A 21,097-nucleotide genomic window follows, 5' to 3' on the forward strand; every position below is an offset into this window, starting at 1 on the left:
AGATCCCAGAGTGAATCTTAGCTTGATAGATCCTAACTTTAAATTTTTTTTAGAAACCATGGAGGAAAGTTACTGAACAAATTCAAGGGAGTCTGCTGATGAACTTTTAACACAAAGAATAAAATATTTATTAAACACGAAAAAAATGAACTACGTTACAGCAGACAAAAATTGTTGGAAAGATCTCAATATAAACAAGAAAATGATTCAAATATTCATTATTCCTCTACCCCAGCTATATCTTTACAGGCACATAAAAATCTCAGAAAGATAAAACAATTTACCGTATCTAATACTCTAATATTCGGGGTAAGTATGCAGTACATCTGAACAGTGGTCAGGCACACCACAATCCAAAGTAAATGACAGATGCAACAAAGCAGTTTCCATGAATTTCTCAACAACTTACCCAGACTTTTGTCACACTGTGAGCCAACCAGTCTCATGGAAACGTAGGCTCTCACATGAGGGTTTCCAATCTCCATATTTGAAGATCTCGCCTTGGAATTCTCTTCCACATGGATGGTTTCAAAAACAATCCACTTCCAGGGTTTCAATCTTTCTTGCCTTCCGAGACTCCTTTCCCCTGGATTTTCACGCAAACTCAAGCTTCACCGTCCAAGCACGCTTTCACCTTCGGCCATGCCAAGTAGAACACCAGTGCTCCAAAACACCTGTAGTAAGGAGTCACCAACCTTCGGCTGTCTCTTTGGATCTTCAGGGCTTCTCTTGAGCCCACTTCACTTCAAGTCTGCTCCCGCAGCTCTTTCTTTAAATTGGAGCCTTTTTCTCTGCCCCTGTCATTTATTCTGACTAAATGAGATCTATTGCTGATCTCTGTCTTTGTCTCTACCTGGGGCTTTCTTCTGGGATGTCTTTCTGTTCCATTCCCTGGTTTGGGACTTTCTCCCTGTCCCCCTCCCCATGTCCTGCTCTCTGGGACACCTTCTCTGGAATGGTGCTACGGTTCAGGTGACCTGGCCTGACATTTCACAACATTCCACTTTGCTTCTTTTCCTTCTGTGCAGGCACGCAGGGCCAGTTTCCGGCCTACAGAACGTAAAAAAGGCTGCACACGCGTGGCCCTTTCCAGGTCAGTGCATGTGTGAAAGGCTCAAACAATGTAAAAAAAGGAATAAACTGTTCATGTGCGGGCAGTTCCCAGCTGGTGCATGTGCAGAAGGCTTTAAGCTCCAACCTCAGACTGACAAACTCAATTTAAGATAAGCTTTTTCTTTAAGTTTCATTGCACCATGCAGGGTATGGGTGGGAGCTAGCGCTCGGATTGAAGAAACCAAGGTCGAGGGGGCCTAAATTAAGCTGGAAAATTCACCTGCCTATGGCTAGAGGAAGGGATCTCCAATTCGTCCCTCACCATGAAAGTCAGTTCAGAGACTAGAGGAAAAGGGAAAAGGAGTGAGAATGGCTTTGGACTGGTTCCTGGAGAATGAAGTGTTTACTCAAGGGACAAAGTGTAACAGCAGAGGGAGATTTTTGGTCATTTAAAATGTTAAATTGGGGAGGGGGGGTGTGCAGAGGATCTTTTCTGTAGTTTAGGGTATAAGTTCCCAATTGAAATAGTGTTTAGTCAATGTTGCTCTTAGTTTGTTACAGTAAAAATCTTAAAATTTGAAATCTTCTTGTGTGATCCTTTCATTCATTCACTGGAAGTTTGACCTTTTTTTAAAGTAATCAATCTTTACAGGATTCATAACATGACACGGACAGGAGTGCTACCGCTCAACCATGCTCAACACCTTTTTTAGTGCTTAATTAGGTATTTTAGACCACTTGTTAAATTTGACAAATTGCAATAATAACTGCAGTGACGACCTTTATTTTTTGACCAATAATCTAGCAGAACAAAATGTCATAGCTTCACTGGACATCTTTACAGATTTTAGAACTGTCAACTAACTATAGTTCTTGGTTGTTTAAATGAAAATAGAATCCCAAAAGCAAAAGGACAAAAGATATGGAAAGATTAGAGAAATTTAAGTCTTATAGTCAAGAAAAGCAGCTAAAATGTGTAGATAAGAACATTTTATTTCAAAATACATTATGACCATTGGACATAAATGGAAATTAGTAAAAAAGCTAAATTTAAGATCACATTCAGGCAAAACTGATTAGGAACAGGGTAAAAAAATGGTTGAAATAATCTAGCAGCCAAGATAAAACAATCAAAAAACATGGAATTATATTTTGAATATTCTCAAATGTCTTGACAGGAGCATTAATCAGAGAGAAATGAACTCTGATGGGCAAGTAACATACTCTCATATAAAAATAGAAAGTGCTAAACATGCTCAACAGATCTGGCAGCATCTGTGGAAAGAGGAACAGAGTTAATGTTTCAGGCTGATGACCCTTTTTCAAAACTGGACAAAAATAGAGATATAACAGGTTTATTCTGGAAAAAAATAGGGAAAGGGGATGGTGGGGATAAGAACAAAAGGGAAGATCTGTGATAGGGTGAAGAGCAATGGAAGCACAAGTCAAAGGGAAATGGTTATGGTACAAATAAAGAAACAAAAGATGGGACCAGAGGTATAAATGGGAAATGTTTCTTTACTTGTGTTATTACCATCCCCTTTTACTTTGCACCATTACCCTTTTAGTCCATTATTGTCCTTCCTTCACTCTTCTCCCCATCTCCACTCCGTCTGTATTTGCTTAAACCTGTTACAGCCCTAACTTTTGCCAGTTCTGGCAAAAGTTCACTGGCCTGAAATGCTAACTGTTCCTTTTGTTTACATTCTTTCATGGGATGAGTGCATTGCTGGCTATGCCAACATTTGTTATCCATCCCTAATTAGTCTCGAGAAGCTGGTGTTGAGCCAGCTTCTTGAACTGCTGCTGTCCATCTGGTGCACATACCCTGATAGTGCTGTTAAGGAAGGGAGTTCCAGGGTTTTGATCCAGGGATAGTGAAGGAGCGATGATATAGTTCTAAGTCATGATTGGTGGAGAACTTGCAGGTGGTGGTATTCACATCCACCTGCTGCCCTTGTCCTTCTAGGCGGAAGAGGTTGCGGGTTTGGAAGGTGCTGTCGAAGGTGCCTTGACGAGTTATTGCAGTGCATCTTGTATGTAGTACATACTGTTGCCACTGTGTGTTGTGGTGGAGGGAGTGAATGTTAAAAGTGGTGGATGGAGTGCCAATGAAGCTGGCTGCTTTGTCCTGGATGATATCGAGCTTCTTGAGTGCAGTTGGAGCTGCACTCATCCGGCAAGTGGGCAGTATTCCATCACACTCCTGGTCTGTGCCTTGTAGAGGTGGACAGGCTTTGGAGAGTCAGGTGGTGAGTTACTCACTGCAGCCTCTGACCTGTTCTTGCAGCCACAGTATTTATCTGACAGGTCTGGTTAAGTTTCTGGTCAATGGTTAACCCCAGAAAGTTGCTATTGAGGAATTTAGCGATGGCAATGCTGTTGAATATCAAGAGAGATGGTTAGATTCTCTCTTGCTGGAGAAGGTCATTGCCTGGCATTTCTGTGGCACGAATGTTACTTTCTACTTATCAGCCCAACCCAAACGTCATCCAGGTCTCGCTGCATATGCACACAGACTGCTTCAGTATCTGAAAAATCGCAAATGGTACTGAACATTGTGTGGTGAAGATCTGTACTTCTGAATTTATGATGGAGGGAAGTTCCTTGATGAAGCAGCTGAAAATGGTTTGGCCTGGGATACTACCCTGAAGAACTCCTCATGATTGGCCACCAACAACCACAACCATTTTCCTTTGTATTAAGTATGACTCCAATCAGTGGAGAGTTTTCCCCCCGATTCCCATTGACTCCAGTTTTGCTAGGGCTCCTTGATGCCACACTCAGTCAAATGCGGCCTTAATGTCAAGAGCAGTTACTCTCATGATGGATTTTGAGAGTTCAGGTCTTTTGTTCATGTTTGAACCAAGGCTGTAATGAGGTCAGGAGCCAAGTGGCCCTGGCAAACCCAAACTGAGCGTTAGGGAGCAGGTTTTTGCTAAGCCACTGCTGCTTGATAGCACTGTTGATGACCCCTTCCATCACTTTACTGATGATCGAGAGTAGACTGATGGGGTGGTAATTGGCCGGGTTGGATTAGTCCTGCATTTTGTGTACAGGACACACCTGGGCAATTTTCCATATAGCCGGGCAGATGCCAGTGTTGTAGCTGCACTGAAACAGTTTGGCTAGGGGCAGGCAAGTTCTGGAGCACGTCTTCAGTACTATTGCTGGAATATTGTCAGGGCCCATAGCCTTTGCACTATCCAGTGCCTTCAGCCATTTTTTGATATCATGGAATGGAGTGAATCAAATTGGCTGAAGACGGTTACTGTGATACTGGGACCTCCGGAGGAGGCCGAGATGGATCATCCACTCGGTACTTCTGGCTGAAGTTTGCAGCAAATGCTTCAGCCTTATCTTTTGTACTTGTGTGCTGGGCTCCCTCATCATTGAGGATGGGGATATTTGTGGAGCCTCGTCCTCCAGTGAGTTTTTAATTGTCCACCACCATTCACGACTGGATATGGCAGGACTGCAGAGCTTAGATCTGATCCGTTGGTCGTGGGATCGCTTAGCTCTGTCTATAACTTGCTGCTTATGATGTTTGGCACGCAAGTAGTCCTGTGTTATAGCTTCACCAGGTTGACATCTCATTTTTAGGTATGCCTGGTGCTGCTCCTGGCAAGCCCTCATGCACTCTTCATTGAACCAGGATTGATCGCCTGGCTTGATGGCAATGGTAGAGTGGGGGATGTGCCAGACCATGAAGTTACAAACAGATTCTGTTTGAGTACAATTCTGCTGCTGCTGATGGCCCACAACACCTCATGGACGCCCTGTCTTGAGTTGCTAGGTCTGTTTGAAATCTATCCCATTTAGCATGGTGGTAGTGCCACACAACATGATGGAGGGTATCCTCAATGTGAAGGCAGGACTTCATCTCCACAGCGACTGTGCAGTGGTCACTCCTACTGATCTACTGATACTGTCATGGTCAGGTGCATCTGCGGCAGGCAGATTAGTGAGAATGAGGTCAAGTACGATTTTCCCTCTTGTTGGTTCCCTCACCACCTGTCACAGACCCAGTCTAGCAGCTATGTCCTTTAGGACTCGGCCAGCTCGATCAGTAGTGGTGTTACCAAGCCACTCTTGGTGATGGACACTGAAGTCCCCCATCCAGAGTACATTCTGCACCCTTGCCACCCTCAGTGCGTCCTGCAAGTGGTGCTCAACATGGAGGAGCAGTGATTCATCAGCTGAGGGAAGGCAGTACATGGTAATCAGCAGGAGGTTTCCTTGCCCATGATTGACCTGATGCCATACTCAGCTAAATGCTGCCATGATGCCAAGGGACATTATTCTCACCACACCTCATCATTATTGAGGCTAGCTTTTTTAAATTCAGATTTATTAATTAAATTTAAATTTCACTAGCTGTCGTGAGGTGATTACAAATATTTCCTGTACAGTTAGAAACAGGAGGCCTGCTGAAAAGGTAAGCACATTAACAGTTTTTTCTCTTGCGCATATTGCTTGTCATGTATAAATTGCTTGAATAGCTATATCATAATATTTACAGAAACAGTTAAGATTTTGTGCTAATTTGCCAAGTTCAGTGACACAGCAACTTGAAATGCCATCATAGTTGTATATTTAAACAAGGACAGATGTGGAAACCAATAGGATAAATCATATAGTAGGTCTTATAATAATGCCTTAGAAAAAGTAGCACCCACTTAACTATACAACAAAATGCATTTATATAGTAGATTCAATGTAAAAGCATCCTAACACACTTCACAAGAGCCTTTTTAAAAAATTAAAAATTTGGCACTAAGCCGTATAAGGAGATATTAAGATATGTGTCCAGAGGTTTGGCCAAAGAGGAAGGTTTTAAGGAGCGTATGAAAAGGAGGAGCGAGGTGTATGGTCAAAGAGAGGTTTAGTGAGGAAATTCCAGAATTTAGGGTCTAGATAGCTGAAGGCTTCGTCGCCACTGGGGGAAACAATGAAAAGCAGGGATGCACAAGACGCCAGAACAGGAACAGCGCAGATATCTCAGAGGGTTGTAGGGCATCAGTTCACAAAATAACATACTTGTTTCTGTTATACAGTTGATCGTCAGACAACTTTTCTTAGTAGAAACATTTAACTTTATTTACAAAACAGCAGCAGCAACTACATGTGTGCTCCATAACTAAAGAACTGTCTCCTAGAGGTTCCCCATGCTGTTATCACATTGGTTTACAACGATCATGTGATCTTACAACATAGGATTATTCTTAAAGCTACAGTCCTACGTTTCCCAAAACAATAATTACTACAATAGCAACAAATTTTTAGGATTTTAAGATTTTGTGGTTTGACACAATTAGGAAACCAGAGAAATAATTTTCTCTGTTCTGGATTAGATAATGATATAGTTGAAAGTTTGTACTGGTTATCTGGACTGTCATACCTTTCAAATGCCTAAAACTCAAGTGTTGTCTTAGAGCTATTGCAACTCAAAATGTCACATGTCTGTATAATAAAAAAGTTGTCACCAGTTTCTGAACCAGCTAATATTTAAGTAATTGCAAGCAAAAAGTACTGTAAATTATTAATGAGAAAAAACTGAGCAATTAAACTTATCATTTTTTTCTGAAGCTGACCTTCACAAATTAAGTATTGCCAAAACCCAACAAAAATTGCTCAGTTTCTTCACTGTTTTCGTTAACATTTTTCTTCTTCATCCTGTTTAGTGGAGCTGCAGATAACATTTATAACAGACAGACAAAATAAAAATTACAACTTCAAAAAAGGCGTAAGCTTGTGAACAAAATGTGTCACTTAATACTAGAAAGGTATCCAGGAGGTTTCCCTCACAAAAAAATTGCACTTCTGTCTGACACCTGGGTTGAAGATTTCACCTGGGCCTCGAGTGCTAGGGAATTTCTGCTGCTCTGGAGGATTAAATTCTTTGTGACAGAGATAAATGCATCATTCTGTGGAACTACAATTACCAGAATGTACCATGACAGCTAGGTAGGAAGACAAATCAGAAAATGATAACTCCATTGAACAAAGTATGCATGCTTAAAGATGCTTGTGGAGTGTTTTGGGGGCAGGGTGGGGAAAAGATGGAAAGTAAACAGAGAAGACCACCACCTTGATTTTGGTATAAATTACTTCCATAAAAACAAGATGGCACCATCGCACTTTAATATTGCTGCAGTACCTGTCAATATTGGCCTTACATCAAAAAGCATTGGACTTTGCATTATTTCAGCAATTGCACATTCCAACTGCTGTCATGGTCATTATTGAAAATCAGACAATTTTTAACTTAATGCAATTATCAAACATTGCAGAACTGTACACATATCATGTAATTTATTATAGTTTCCCATCAAAATGATTTTTTTAAAAATCACTATTTGGAGGGGAGGGTGGTATTTAGTGTATATGATTTTATCACCAGTTACATTCCCCTAACACCTATAAATATTAACCAGCCAATACATATGCTGACAAATCAGACTGGATAGTCTGATTTAAATCTAATTAGTTGACACAGTTACGAGTGGCTTCAAGGATTTAAGGCCTGAAGCAAATTTACACTTTTTCTTCATTTCCATTTCTCATCTATTCTCAAGGGATGTCTCATATTGAGATATAGTTATGTGTAAGAGAGACTGCTCTCTCTCTCCCACTTAGCTAACACACTGTTCTTAGTATGTGTTACACAAGGAGCGGAGCCTCATGTCATCTTTGTCGGACATCTACATGAGCACTTTCCAAATGTGGTCACCGGATAGCTATTGTGAATGGGAACCTTTACCAAGTTGAGCTTCTGACTCCATGTCCTCTTCAACATAAAGGTTTCGACCTCTGTCATGTCCACATCCACATCAGACCATCTGCAGCTGAAATCTCATTCATGCCTTTTCATACTTCGACTCCGTCAGCCATGGCTCAATTAGTAGCACACTCGACTCTGAATCACAAGGATCCGGGTTCAAGTTCCACTTCAGGGCTTGAGTACAAAAGTCAAGGCTGACACTGGAATGCAGTACTCAGTATTGAGTGCGTCTACACTCTTGGTGATACTGTCTTTCAGTTGAGACGTTAGACCTCAACCTCATCTTCCTGCTTGGGTGGATGTAAATGATCCCATGGTACTATTTTGAAGATCAGGGGAGTTATCCCTAGTGCCCAGGCCAATATTTATCCCTCAATCAATATCCAAAACAGATTATCTGTTTCACATTGCCGGTTGTGGGAGCTTGCTGAGTGCAAATTAGCTGCTGTGTTTCCTACATTACAACAGTGACTGCACTTCAAAAGTACTTCATTGGCTGTAAAGTGCTTTGCGGCGTACACTGGTCATGGAAAGCGCTACATCAAATGAACTTTTTTTTAAACCCTGGTCAGCCTCCCACCTTCCACTCAATTTGACCTTCAGCTCATCCGAAACTCAGCTGTCCTGCTTCTATTCCACAGAATAAAGCAAAATGTTCTGGGAGGGATAAGGAATTGCCTCAAGGATTTTGTACAGAATGAAAGGTGGTGATTAGGGGTCAGTGCTTGGGCCTTTGCTAGCATTGTACAGAAATAATTCTGAAGTAGGGACAGCAACAAAGCTAAGTTTGCTGATCACACAAAAAAGTGAAGGGCTGACAAGTGGCAGATTTCTTTAATGCAAAGAATGCAAGGTGCTGAGTCTGGGGAAGGGTAAGTTGACTGTAGGGTTAGAAGCTAACTGTTGATTACAGAATATTATGTAGGAGAAGGAGTTAGGGGTGGTGATGAATAACCTATAGGAACCATGACACAATCCAATTGCTATAAAGAAGGAAACAAGATCTTAGGGTGCATAACCAAAGGGATAGAACACAAGTCCTCAAAAAGCAATAGTACACAGTATTGGTTTAGCTCCACTGTACAGTGTATGGTGTACAATTCTGCTTAATGTGGGAATATGATAGGATGCAGAGGAATGCAACTAAATTGATACTGTTAAACACCTAAGCAACTTTGAGAGACCAAGATGTAATGCTTACTGGAGTAAAGGCTGTTCAGGGAGACTAGAGGTTTTCAAAATTCTGAGGGATATCAATACACTAAGCCCTAAAACTATTGGACAGAACCACAAACTTTCATAGGGATGGATACAAACTCAGAAGAAGCTTGGTAAACAGAGAGTTTGGGTTGAAATAAACAGAGGATGGTGATTGTATTGAACAGGCTACAACAGTGTTGATGAATTAAGTGATTGAGATATAGCATACTTTAATTGCTCCAGTCTGGAATGCTTGGGACCAAGGCATTTCTGCATTCCTGAATTCCTGAATTTTCTGGATTATAGAATGTTACGGACAGGAAGGGGTTTAATTTGAACAGTCCTGATTTCTCCTCTCACCACCCATCTCTAAACATCGCTTATCCCTTTTCCTACCTATGTCATTGGTCCCAATGTGGACCACAACCTCCGGCTGTTCATCCTCCCTCAACAGGATGTCCTGCAGCCACTCTGTGGCATCCTTGACCTTGGTACCAGAGAGGCAACATACCATCCTGGAGTCACGTCTACAGCTGCAGAAATGCCTGCCTGTTCCCCGAACTATGAAATCCCCTATCACTATAGCACTTCCACTCTTCCTCCTCCCCTCCTGTGCAGTTGAGCCACCCGTGGTGCCACAAACTTGGCCCTTGCTACAGTCCTCTGGCCATTGCTTACCAGTATTCAAAATGGAAAAGCGGTTAGAGCGCGAGATAACCTCAGGGGATTCCTGCACTACCTGCCTGTTTCTCTTAGATACTCTGGTGGTCACTCATTCCCTCTCTGCCTGTGTGCTTCTTAGCTCCAGTGTGACCACCTCTCGAAACGTGCTATCCACGTAATCCTCAGCCTTGTGGATGTACCACAGTGACTCCAGCCGCAGCTCGAGTTCCGCAACCCGGAGCTCAAGTTTCTGCAGTTGGTGACACTTTCTGTAGATGTAGTCATCGAGGACACTTTGTGCCTGCATGACTTCCCGCACTCTGCAGGATGCAAATTCCACATGGCCAGGCTGCATTGACATATCTTAGACTTTAAATAGAGTTTACTATGGTATGATATAATATAATAGCTCACCTGTTACGCACCAATCGTCTCCTTTGTGCCGAGTCCGGAAAGGCCTATATTTACCAGTCAACTTACGGGACTCCTGTGATGTCACTCTTAGATTTTGTCTGCAAACCATTAGCTTACTCTCTCTGCTGCTTTATGGACTCTCTCTCTCCAAACTCCCGCTGCTTTATGGGCTCTCTCTCCCTCTGAGCTCCACGCAGCTTTATGGACTCTCTCTCTTGAACTCCCACTGCTTTATGGGCAACCAATGAACTCATGGCTTTCCTCTGATGTCACTGTTTGATTTATTTTCTTCAAATCTGGCATTCTAGAGCTGAAGCAGCTGTGCCTGGTGTGTTCTCCAACCAGGTTCGCGCTCTGCCTCTCTCCCGGGTAAAGGTTCCAATGCATGTTCTCTCCATCACCAAAATCATCTACTTTCACCTCTAACAATGCCCATCTCCATTCCCATCTCAGCTCATGTGCTGCTGGAACCCTCATCCATTCCTCTTTTTCCTCTAGATTTGATTATTCCAATGCCCCCCTGGTCTCTCTCCAATTTTATACCCACTAAACTGGAGCTTAATTAAAAGTTAAAGTTAATCTTATAGAGAATGCATATTACTGAAAAAAGACATTTTGTTGAAGCTTTTCATCTTGCACTCATCAGGACAATTGCAAGAATACCAATGTCAGGGGAAGCAACAACTTATACTGTATGAGAAGAGGGTGCTGACTGGTTGGCAAGTAGACTCTTGATTGGTACAGGGGTTGCCCTGGTGAATGCACCAGTTAATGGTGACTGACAGTTAACTGCCAACCGATCAGTACTCTCTTCTCATAGGGTATAAAGTTGCTGCTTCCCCTGGCATTGGTGTCACATTCTTGTGATTGTCCTCATGAGCACAAGACAAAAAGCTTCGCAATACTCAATTTCTGTACTACCAAACGACTCTTTGTATACCAGAGAGCACATACTGTTGTCACAGCACCGTCTGCTTTTATTTATTTTCTTTTATGATTTTTCCTAACAGGGTGAATTAACGGAATCTATTAGTGAAGAAAAATCTAGCCAATAGATTGGGACACGTGAAAGGAATTTCTAATATAATCCTGAATTTATATTTCATAGCTTTACAGCACCAATTCCAGTCCACAATTATAAGGCACAGTATGCAATCACATCACTAGAACAGAGGCTTATTAAATTATATAATGATCTTCCCCAGTACTGGGGAAGGAGAGAGCTGTTCCGTGGGACGGGCTTCATTTGAACCATGCTGGGACCAGTGTCCTGGCGATTCATATAACTAGGGTTGTAGATAGGACTTTAAACTAATTAGTGGAGGGGAGGGTTCAATTGAAGGGAAGTTTAAAATATCAAAATGAAGCCAGAGAGCAGAGGTGCTGGGTAGTGAAGAGGTGGACAATAATCAAAGTGTGACAGGAAGGGGAAGAAAATATAAACAGAAGAATGCAGCAGAAATTAGAACCAGAATGAGTGATAATGGTAAAAAGTCAAAGCTTAAAGCTCTTTATCTGAATGCATGCAGCATTTGTAACAAGATAGATGAGTTGACAGCACAAATAGAAATAAATTATGACTTGATAGCTATTACACAAATGTGGTTGCAGGGTGACCAAGACTGGGAACTCAATATTCAAAGGTATTCAATGTTCTGGAAAAATAGGCAAAAAGGTAAAGGGGGTGGGGTAGCTTTATTAATAAAGGAAAGTATCAGTGCAGTGGTGAATCGTGATATAAGTGCAATAAATCGTGATGTGGAATCAGTGCATCAGGGACTGTTTCTTAGAGCAATACGTCGCAGAATCTACTCGGGAACAGGCTATTTTAGATCTAGTAATGTTTAATGAGGTGAAATTAACAACAGATATTTTTGTTAAGGATCCTCTAGGGATGGTAGAATTTCAAATGCAGTTTGAGGGCGAGCAACTCGGGTCTCAAACCAGTATCCTCAATTTAAATAAGGGCAATTACAGAGGCATGAAGAAAGAGTTGTCTAAAGCGGGCTGGGAAAATAGACTAAGGGGAAGGTCAGTAGATGAGCAGTGGCAGACATTTAATCAGGTATTTCAGAACGCTCAGCAAACATTTATCCCAGTCAAAAAGAAGAACCAGATGAGAAGGATGAACCACCTGTGGTTAACAAAGATGGTCAGGGAGGACCATCAAAAACTAAGACATACAAAGCTGCGAAAACTAGTGGTACTCCAGAGGATTAGGAAATTTTTAGGAACCAGCAGCGGATGACTAAAAAGCTAATAAAGAGGGAGAAAATTGATTATAAAAGTAAATCGGCAAGAAATATAAAAACAAACAGCAAGAGCTTCTAGGGGTATATAAAAAGAAAGCATGAGACCCTGGGAGGATGCGACTGGAGAACTGATAACGGGGAACAGGAAAATGGCAGATAATTTAAGCCAACACTTTGCATTAGTCCTCACAGTGGAGGCCACCATAAACATCCCAAAGATATCAGATAAACAAGGAGCTAAAGGGACGAAAAATCTTGTAACAGTCTCTATCACAAGGGATGAAGTATTTGACAAATGAATGGGGCTAAAGGCAGACAAGTGGCCAGGACCTGATGGCCTGCGTCCAATGGTTTTAAAAGAAGTGGCTGCAGAGACAGTGGAGGCAATGGTCGAAATATTCCAGAACTCACTGGTTTTCAGGAGGGTCCCAGTGGATTGGAAAACCGCTAATGTGACGCCCCTGTTCAAGAAGGGAGGGAGACAAAAAGCAGGAAACTAAAGGCCAGTCAGCCTAACATCTGTCACTGGGAAAATGCTAGAGTCCATTATTAAAGGAAGAAATAGCAGGACATTTAGAAAAGCTTAACGCAATCAGGGTCAACATGGTTTTGTGAAAGGGAAATCATGTTTGACAAATTTGCTAGAGTTCTTTGAGGATCTAACAAACAGAGTTGATAAAGGGAAACCAGTAGATGTAGTGTATTTGGATTTCCAGAAGGCATTCGATAAGATGCCACGTAAAAGGTTACTGCGCAAGATAGGAGCTCACGGTTTTGGGGGTAATGTATTAGCATGGATTGTGGATTGGTTAACACACAGAAGACAGAGAGTAAGGATTAATGGGTCTTTTTTCAGGTTGGAAAGGCGTAACTAGTAGAGTGCCACAAGAATTAGCGCATAAAATTATTTACTATCTAAATTAATGACTTGGAGGAGGGGGCAGAGTGTAATGTTTCCAAATTTGCAGACGATACAAAATTAGGTGGGAGGGCATGTTGTGATGAGGATATAAGGAATCTGCAAGGGGATAGAGGTAGGTTGAGTGAGTGGGCAAAAACTTGGCAGATGGAGTTTAATATAGGAAAGTGTGAGGTCATGCACTTTGGTAGGAAGAATCAAAAGGCAGACTATTATTTAAATGGAGAGAGACTCCAAAAAGTGCAGCAGAGGGGGATCTGGGTGTTCTTGTGCATGAAAGACAAAAAGTTAGCATGCAGGTGCAGCAAGTAATTAAGAAGGCAAATGGAATTTGGCCTCTATTGCTAGAGGGTTGAAGTTTTAAAATAGGGAATCTTGTTACATTTGTACAGGGTGTTGGTGAGGCTGCACCTGGAGCACTGTGTACAGTTTTGGTCCCCGTATTTAAGAAAGGATATACTGGCATTGGAGGCAGTTCAAAAGAGATTCACTAGGCTGATTCCTGGGATGAAGGGGTTGACCTATCAGGAATGGTTAAACAGGTTAGGCCTTTATTCATTAGAGTTTAGATGAGTGAAGGGTGATCTTATTGAAATGTACAAGATTCTGAGGGGGCTTGACAGGGTAGATGTTGAGAAGATGTTTCCACTAGTGGGGGAATCTCGAACTAGGGAACATAGTTACAAAATAAGGGGACACTCATTTAAAACTGAGATGCAAAGGAATTTCTTCTCTCAGAGGGTAGTGAATGTCTGGAATTCTCTACCCCAGATAGTTGTGGAGGCTAGATCACTGAAAATATTTAAAGAGGAGGTAGATAGATTTTAGAAATATCAGGGAGTTAGAGGGCTGTGAGGAGCTGGCACGAAAGAGGAGTTGAGGCCTGAGGCAGATCAGCCATGATCTTATTGAATGGCAGAGCAGGCTTGAGGGGCCGAATGGCCTACTCCTATTTCTTATGTTCTTTACATCAATTGGTACTATTCCAGCAAAAATTACACAATCTTTGATGTACGGTTTTAAGAAGGTAACTCCACTGAAAATATTTGTACAAGCATGATAATAAGTCCCAGGCACCAACTTACTTAAGCGACAAATTTTATATTAATAAGGATTTTCGGGTAGATCTTTTCCCAAGTGTTGACTTACTACCGCTATCACTAAGAATTAAAAACAGTAAAGTTCTTAAAAAGCGTGAAACTTGTACGTGTTGATGTTCAAAGAGACTTGGATGTGCTTTTACACGGAATGCAGAAAGTTAGCATGCAGGTGCACCACCAATTAGGAAGGCAAACAGCATGTTGGCCTTTATTGCAAGGGAATCGGAGTACAAGAATAAAGAAGGCTTGTTGCAATTGTACAGGGTTTTGGTGAGACTACATCTGGAATAAAAAACTGTCTGCAGTTTTGGTCTCCACATTTAAGAAAGGATATCCTTGCATTGGAGTCAGTACAGCAAAGGTTCAATTGATTAGTCCCTGGGACGAGTGTGTTGCCCTATGATGAGAGGCTAAGTAAATTGGGCTTATCTGGAATTTAGAAGAATGAGAGACTATCTCATTGAAATCTACAAAATTCTAATGGAGCTTGATAGGGTAGACGCAGAGAGATTGTTTCCTTTGGTTGGGGAATCTAAAACACAGGGTCACAGTACCAGGATAAGAGGCCAATAATTTAGGACTGAGATGAAGAGAAATTACTTCACTCAAAGGGCGGGATTTTCCGCACCCACCCACCGCCGGGATCTTCCGGTCCCGCCCCAACTCAACGTACTTCTTGCTGGGGTGCCGCCTCGCCCACGTCGGGGCTGGAAAATCCCGGCCAGAGTTTTGTGAATTTTTGGAATTCTCTACCCCAGAGGGTTGTGGATGCTCCATCATTGAATACATTTAAGGTTGGGATAGAGAGGTTTTTGGTCTCTCAGGGAATTAAGGGATATGGGGAGTGGGCAGCAAAATGGAGCTGAAGCCCAAGATCAGCCATGATCATATTCAATGGCAGGGCAGGTTCGATGGTCAATATGATCTACTCTTGCTCCTATTTCTTGTGTTCTTGTACTCACCTTGCTATTAGCTTTGTTTTACTGTATTTACACCAAAGCCTGAATATCCTGGGTTTGAGCTCTGAGTAATTTACAGTCCCCGTTGTTTATATCGGACATGTTGCGCAATTGGATTTGGCCCACTATAAGCATTTCAACTTTCAGAGACAGGGTGAACGGGAACAAAGAAGGAAACAAATAGTTGACTACATTCCAATTCTTCTCCAAGGTTACGATTAATAAAATTTAATGTGCAAAGAGATCAAGATTGTTTGCCCACAATATAAATGGACTGTTTTGCAATGTTCCAAAATTACTGGCTGAAGAATTGAGAGTGGACATATTGCAGGATTCCTGAAACGTTCGCAGTACTTCCAGGTAATTGAAACATGGGTGATTGCTAGTGAATGACCATGGGCTTAAAATGGACACAGGATGACCTATGGAAGGATTTGAATACAGATATGATAAGAAAAAGAAATTATTGAAATGTCTGAAATAACAGAATTACTATGTTATAATTGACGTTTTTCTAATTGACTCCAGTGGTACTGGCAAGTAGAACTATTTACATAGTGTGGATGGTGTAAGTGGTGGGTCTGTAATTACATCAGCAATATACATCTGGTACATCGAGTGAAACTATTTTTCTAACAAATGAAAAGTTTGAGAACTGCTGTCTAGTAAAGCTCCTTCATGTCCTGCAAAGTTGCATATTAAAACAACATGAAACTACATAAAAGATCTGATTAACAACAAGGATGGAATTTCCTGTGTATCTGCACTCAGACATATGTAAAGTATACCTGCTGTAAAAGATTGAGGAAACACGAACACAAACGTGTTTCACATATAATAAGGCTACATCAGACTTTCGTGGCTCTTGTACAAATCTATGGATCCCTGCACTTGAAAGCATCTTAGTTCAGTATAATGGCTCCGCCCAAGCTAAAGAGCTGCACACGTGAATTTCCTGCAATTATGCTGGTTCAAAACATACGGATGTAAAGTTAGACCCAGAATTCTGGGTGCGGCAAGAAACAGATCATTTTTCTGGTGCTTTGTGATTTTTTTCAGCAATTTACCCACATTTTAGTTTTCTGTTTCTTTGCATTTTTATGGCAACAGCACACATTGTTCTTAATATGCATGATGTGTCTAATATGCATTAATGATAGTTAGACGGTTTGAAACTTCCAAATTTAAAAAAATGAAACATATGGTTCAAAATCAACAGTTCCCTCAGAATCCAGTTGTTTATCTGATTTCTGCTTGTTTATGGCTATTTTTATATTTCAGCATATGTTAAATGAGATTGCCAGGAAATTTGAAAGTAAATAGACACTGGCAAAGTGAGCAGAATTTTAAGAGTAGCTTCCCACTTGCGCTTCCATAGGAAATTCCACCTAGCTAAGTCAGAGAGAAAATCTGGGGGTGTCGGGCAGGGGGGAGCATTGAGTAAATTTAGATCAAAGTTCTATGTAGAATGAAAAGAGATCAGAAGTCTACTACTAACTATAACTTTCAAGATTTGGGTGTCTGAATCAATAGAAATTACTTCAGAGATCAGCACCCATAGGTTACTTCAAGGACACAAAATGCACTATTTATCTAAGCACTGATCAGACTTGACAAAATAACATCAGTGATGAAGCTGTAGGTCCATTACATCAGGGTTGTTTGTTGAACAAATATTGTAACTAGCAATGTCAACAGCTCTTCTATTTATACAATACCCATTAAATAAACTGACAGCACCCCCTCGGAACTGCACTGCAGTGACAGTGTAGATTTTTGTGCTCAAATCCTCGAGTGGGACTTGAGTACCAAACCTCATAACTCAGAAGTGAGAGTGCTACCAACTGAGGCACGGCTGACGAAGGGCAAGAATGGATGCTCAACATTCCTGGTCACATGTCATCAGACAGGATAGAAAGGTGGATAAAAAAAAAGGAATGGGGTGGGGGGGTCACAATATTGGTTAAAGAAACAACAACAACAGCTTTGAGGAGGGATAACATGCCAAAATGTGCATCAAATCAAATCGTATGGGTTGAACTGAAGAACTAAAAAAGGGCACCCACACTGCTATAGATCCTCAGTCAGAAGGAGATAGGACAAATATATATAGGAAAATTGCCCCCCAAGAGAACAGGGAGCTCTGGACTTACTTTTAAATTGGAGAAATTACAATTTACCAAGCTGTGATGTTTATTTGGGAAAAGTGGACTGGAAGTAGTTACTTGAAGATAAACCTGTGTCAGAGCAGTGGAAAACATTCAAGGAAGAGCTAAAATGGGTTCAGAACAAATATGTTCTCACAAAGAAAGAGTGGGACTTGCAAATCTAGACCAACCACACCACCCACCCCCAGAATTCAAAGGGCATACTGAATAGGATAAGGCAAAAGACAGTTAGCGTCAGATACTCAATACTGCAGAAAATCTAAAGGAGTATAGAAAGTGCAAGGGCGAAATTAAAAAGGAAATTAGCAAATCAAAGAGAGGGCATGAAAAATGTTGGCAAGGAAAACCCAAAGATGTTTTATAAATACATGAAGAACAAGAGAGTAACTAAAGAAAAGAGTAGGGCCAATTAGGGACTAAAGAGGTGACTTGTGTGTGGAGGTATTAGACGTGGGCATGGTTCTTAATGAATAATCTGTTTTCACAAAAGATAGGGACAAAGCAGATATTATAGTTAGGAAGGAGGTCTGTGAAATATTGGAATGGATAAACATACTGAGGAGAGAAATATTAAGGTATTTAGCATCCTTGCAAGTGGATAAATCACCAGACAGAGATGAAATGTATCCCAGGTTGCTAAGGGAAACAAGGGAAGAAATAGTGGAGGCTCTGGTCGTCATTCTCCAATCCGCTCAGACAGGTATGGTGCCGGAGGACTGCTAATATTGTACCATTAAAGGGAGGAAAGGGATAGCCCAAATAATAACAGACCTGTCAGCCTAATGTCAGTGGTGGGCAAATTACTGGAAAAGATCCAGGTAGTATAAATTGTTATTTAGAGGGACACAGTTTAATCAAAGACGGTCAGCGTGGATTTGTTTAGGCAAGGCCATGCCTAACTTGATTTGATTTTTTGAGAAAGTAACAAGAAGGGTTGGAGGGTAGCATGTTTGATATAGTCTACATGGATTTTAGCAAGGCTTTTGACAAGGTCCCATGTAGAAGACTGATCAGAACATTAAAAGCTCATGTGATCAAAAAGAAAGTGACGAATTAGATCCAAACTTGGCTCAGTGACAGGAATCAAAAGGTTATGGTTGCTGGCATTTGTGACTGCAAGGATGCTTCCACTGGGTTTCCGCATTACTGAGTTCCTTGCTGTTCATGGTATATAACAACGACTTAGACTTGCATTGTCGGTTGATTAAGAAGTTTGCAGATGGTATGAAAATTGGCCGTGTAATTGACAGTGTGCAAGAATGCTGTAGACTGCAGGAAGATATCAATGGACTGGTCAGGTGAGTAGAAAAGTGACAAGACAGGTAGATAAAGTGGTCAAGAGGGCATAATTTCCTTTATTGGTTGAGGCCTAGAAAATATGATGGGTTATGCAAGAACTCCATAAAACACTAGTTAGACTGCAGCACTGTTCTGGTCACTGCATTATAGGAAAGATGTGGTCACACTAGAGAGGGTACAAAAGAGATTTATGAGATGCTTCCAGTAATGGAGAATTTTAGGTATGAGGAAATATTGACAGTCTGGAGTTGTTTTCTTTGGAACAGAAGAGGCTGAAGGGAAATTTAATTGAGGTGCATAAAGTTGCGAAAGGCCTAAATAGAGTGGATAGGAAGGACCTATTTCCGTTAGCAGAGAGGTTAATAACCAGGGGATAAAGATTTAAAGTAATTCATAAAAGTATTGGAGGGGAATCGAGGAGTTCTTTTTTCCCCCCAATCAGACAGTGGTAGGGGTTTAGAACACACTGCCTGAGAAAGGGTGGTAGAGATAGAAACCCTCAAAGTATTTAATAAACTTAAATTTATGTTTGAGGTACCATAACCTAGAAGGCTATGGATCAAGAGCTGGAAGGAAGAATTAGAGTGGTTAGCTCTTTTTCAGCCATCACAGACATGATGGGCCAAATGGCTTTCTTCTGTAGCATAAATCTTTCTACGTGACACTGTTTGACAAATATTGGCCAGAGGAACTCCTCTGTTCATCAAACTGGATTGGGAATTTTTACACCCACCTGAGGGGGCAGATGGGGCCTCAGTTTAACTTCTCATCTGAAAGACAGCCACTCCAATAGCGCAGCACACTTTTGGCACTGCCCTGATGTGTCAGTGTGAATTACGTGTTCAAGTCTCGACTGGGCCATGAATCCACAACCTTCTGATTCAGGTGCAAGAGTGCAACTGTGGTTGTCAAAATTTACTTTGGCCATTTCACTCCCCAGTTACAAAGCAGTCTGTACATCAATGCATTGCAAAAGCTGCCTACTGTGCAACATAACCACCCATCTTATTTGTATTGTGGAAGTAAAAATGCTCAAGAAGTGCTTCAAAGTTCGTGAAAACAGGCAGCGTTTATAGGAAGTTCTGCAAAGTTTCAGTATCACCCATTCTGCCTTCAATCTTTCTTCTTCTAACTCCATCACAATAACAAAAACTTCAAGTTTCTCACTAGTCCAAAATGTTTTGCTGTCCAAGTAAAACCATGATGGAATATCTCTTCGGACGCAGACGAAACTAATGGTGGAAAGTGCAACAGTACTTATTTAGCAGATTACTGAGTAATTCACTTGTATCCAGGATCATTCATCCCTGTCTACAATGCTACCCCACCACCCCCCCCAAATCAGCCCCTGGGACTCATCCTTTTGCTTCGCCCTCCCCTTAACTCCCCCGCGGAATCAGGTCTATTTCCTGAGGGTTAAGTGGAAAAGTCATGCAGGTACTGGGACTGCCCCGCTCCAGACCGCTGGTTTACAATGCAGGCCCTTCTTGGTCACCGCGGCCCAACTCACTCACCTATCCAGCCAGAAAGTCCAGGGGGAGTTGAGGGGGACGCCGGACTTGTCGTGATTGCTGATCTCCTCGAGGTGCCCCTGGTTGAGGTGAATGGTATCCTGCTCGGCGGCTGCACTCTCTATCTGCTTCTCCAGCTGCTGCTGTAAGTCCTGGCTCGCCGGGATCGCCATTATTAATAACAAAGTGACACCGTCGCCACCGGGAGGCGAGAGAGGGGGAGAGCGCATGCGCGCCGCCGCCGGCCAGGGCCGCTGATGTCACCGAGAACACGTCACACACCAGGTCAGCAATGATTGGCTTTGGGGAGCTGGGGAAGGAGCTTGCGGCTGTCCAGATATAAGGCTGACAGATGTGGCCTTGAATGAATGAATTGAATCATAGAATGGTTACAGCACAGGAGGCTATTTGGCCTGTTATGTCTGTACTGGCCCTCACGCAGGTTAGCGTGTGGGGGGGGGGGGGGGTGGATTCAACTTCATGGAAAATTATGAAAAAACTGAAAAGAAAGGAAAGCCCAGGAGAGGCTATTAAAGTCTCCAGAACACAAAATAGGACAGAGTGTTTGGAAAGGGCTAGGAATCTAACTTCAAGCACATCAGATAAAGGGACGACAATGAGAAAGGGGACGGGAAATACAGGACTGAAGGTGTTGTGTCTGAATGCACGCAGTATACGAAATAAGGTAAATGAGCTTGTGGCGCAGATTGAAATTGGCAGGTATGATGTAGTGGGCATCACGGAGACATGGCTGCAAGGGGATCAGGACTGGGAG

The 21,097-nt window shown here is 41.9% G+C and overlaps 1 protein-coding gene across 1 annotated transcript in view; it reads right to left on the reverse strand.

Annotated features, from left to right (window-relative positions):
- The window catches only part of eif4e3 (eukaryotic translation initiation factor 4E family member 3), a 79,597-nt gene extending 59,026 nt beyond the window's left edge, over positions 1-20,571 (reverse strand). Inside the window, exon 1 of the mRNA XM_078543720.1 lies at positions 20,326-20,571. Within this exon, the coding sequence (XP_078399846.1) occupies positions 20,326-20,552 (227 nt within the window). The 5' untranslated portion in view covers positions 20,553-20,571. The remainder of the gene's footprint in view (positions 1-20,325) is intronic.
- Between the last annotated feature and the right edge of the window lie 526 nt (positions 20,572-21,097).

This window comes from Cetorhinus maximus, chromosome 6 (genome assembly GCF_964194155.1).
Source record: "Cetorhinus maximus chromosome 6, sCetMax3.hap1.1, whole genome shotgun sequence".
NCBI lineage: Eukaryota > Metazoa > Chordata > Chondrichthyes > Lamniformes > Cetorhinidae > Cetorhinus > Cetorhinus maximus.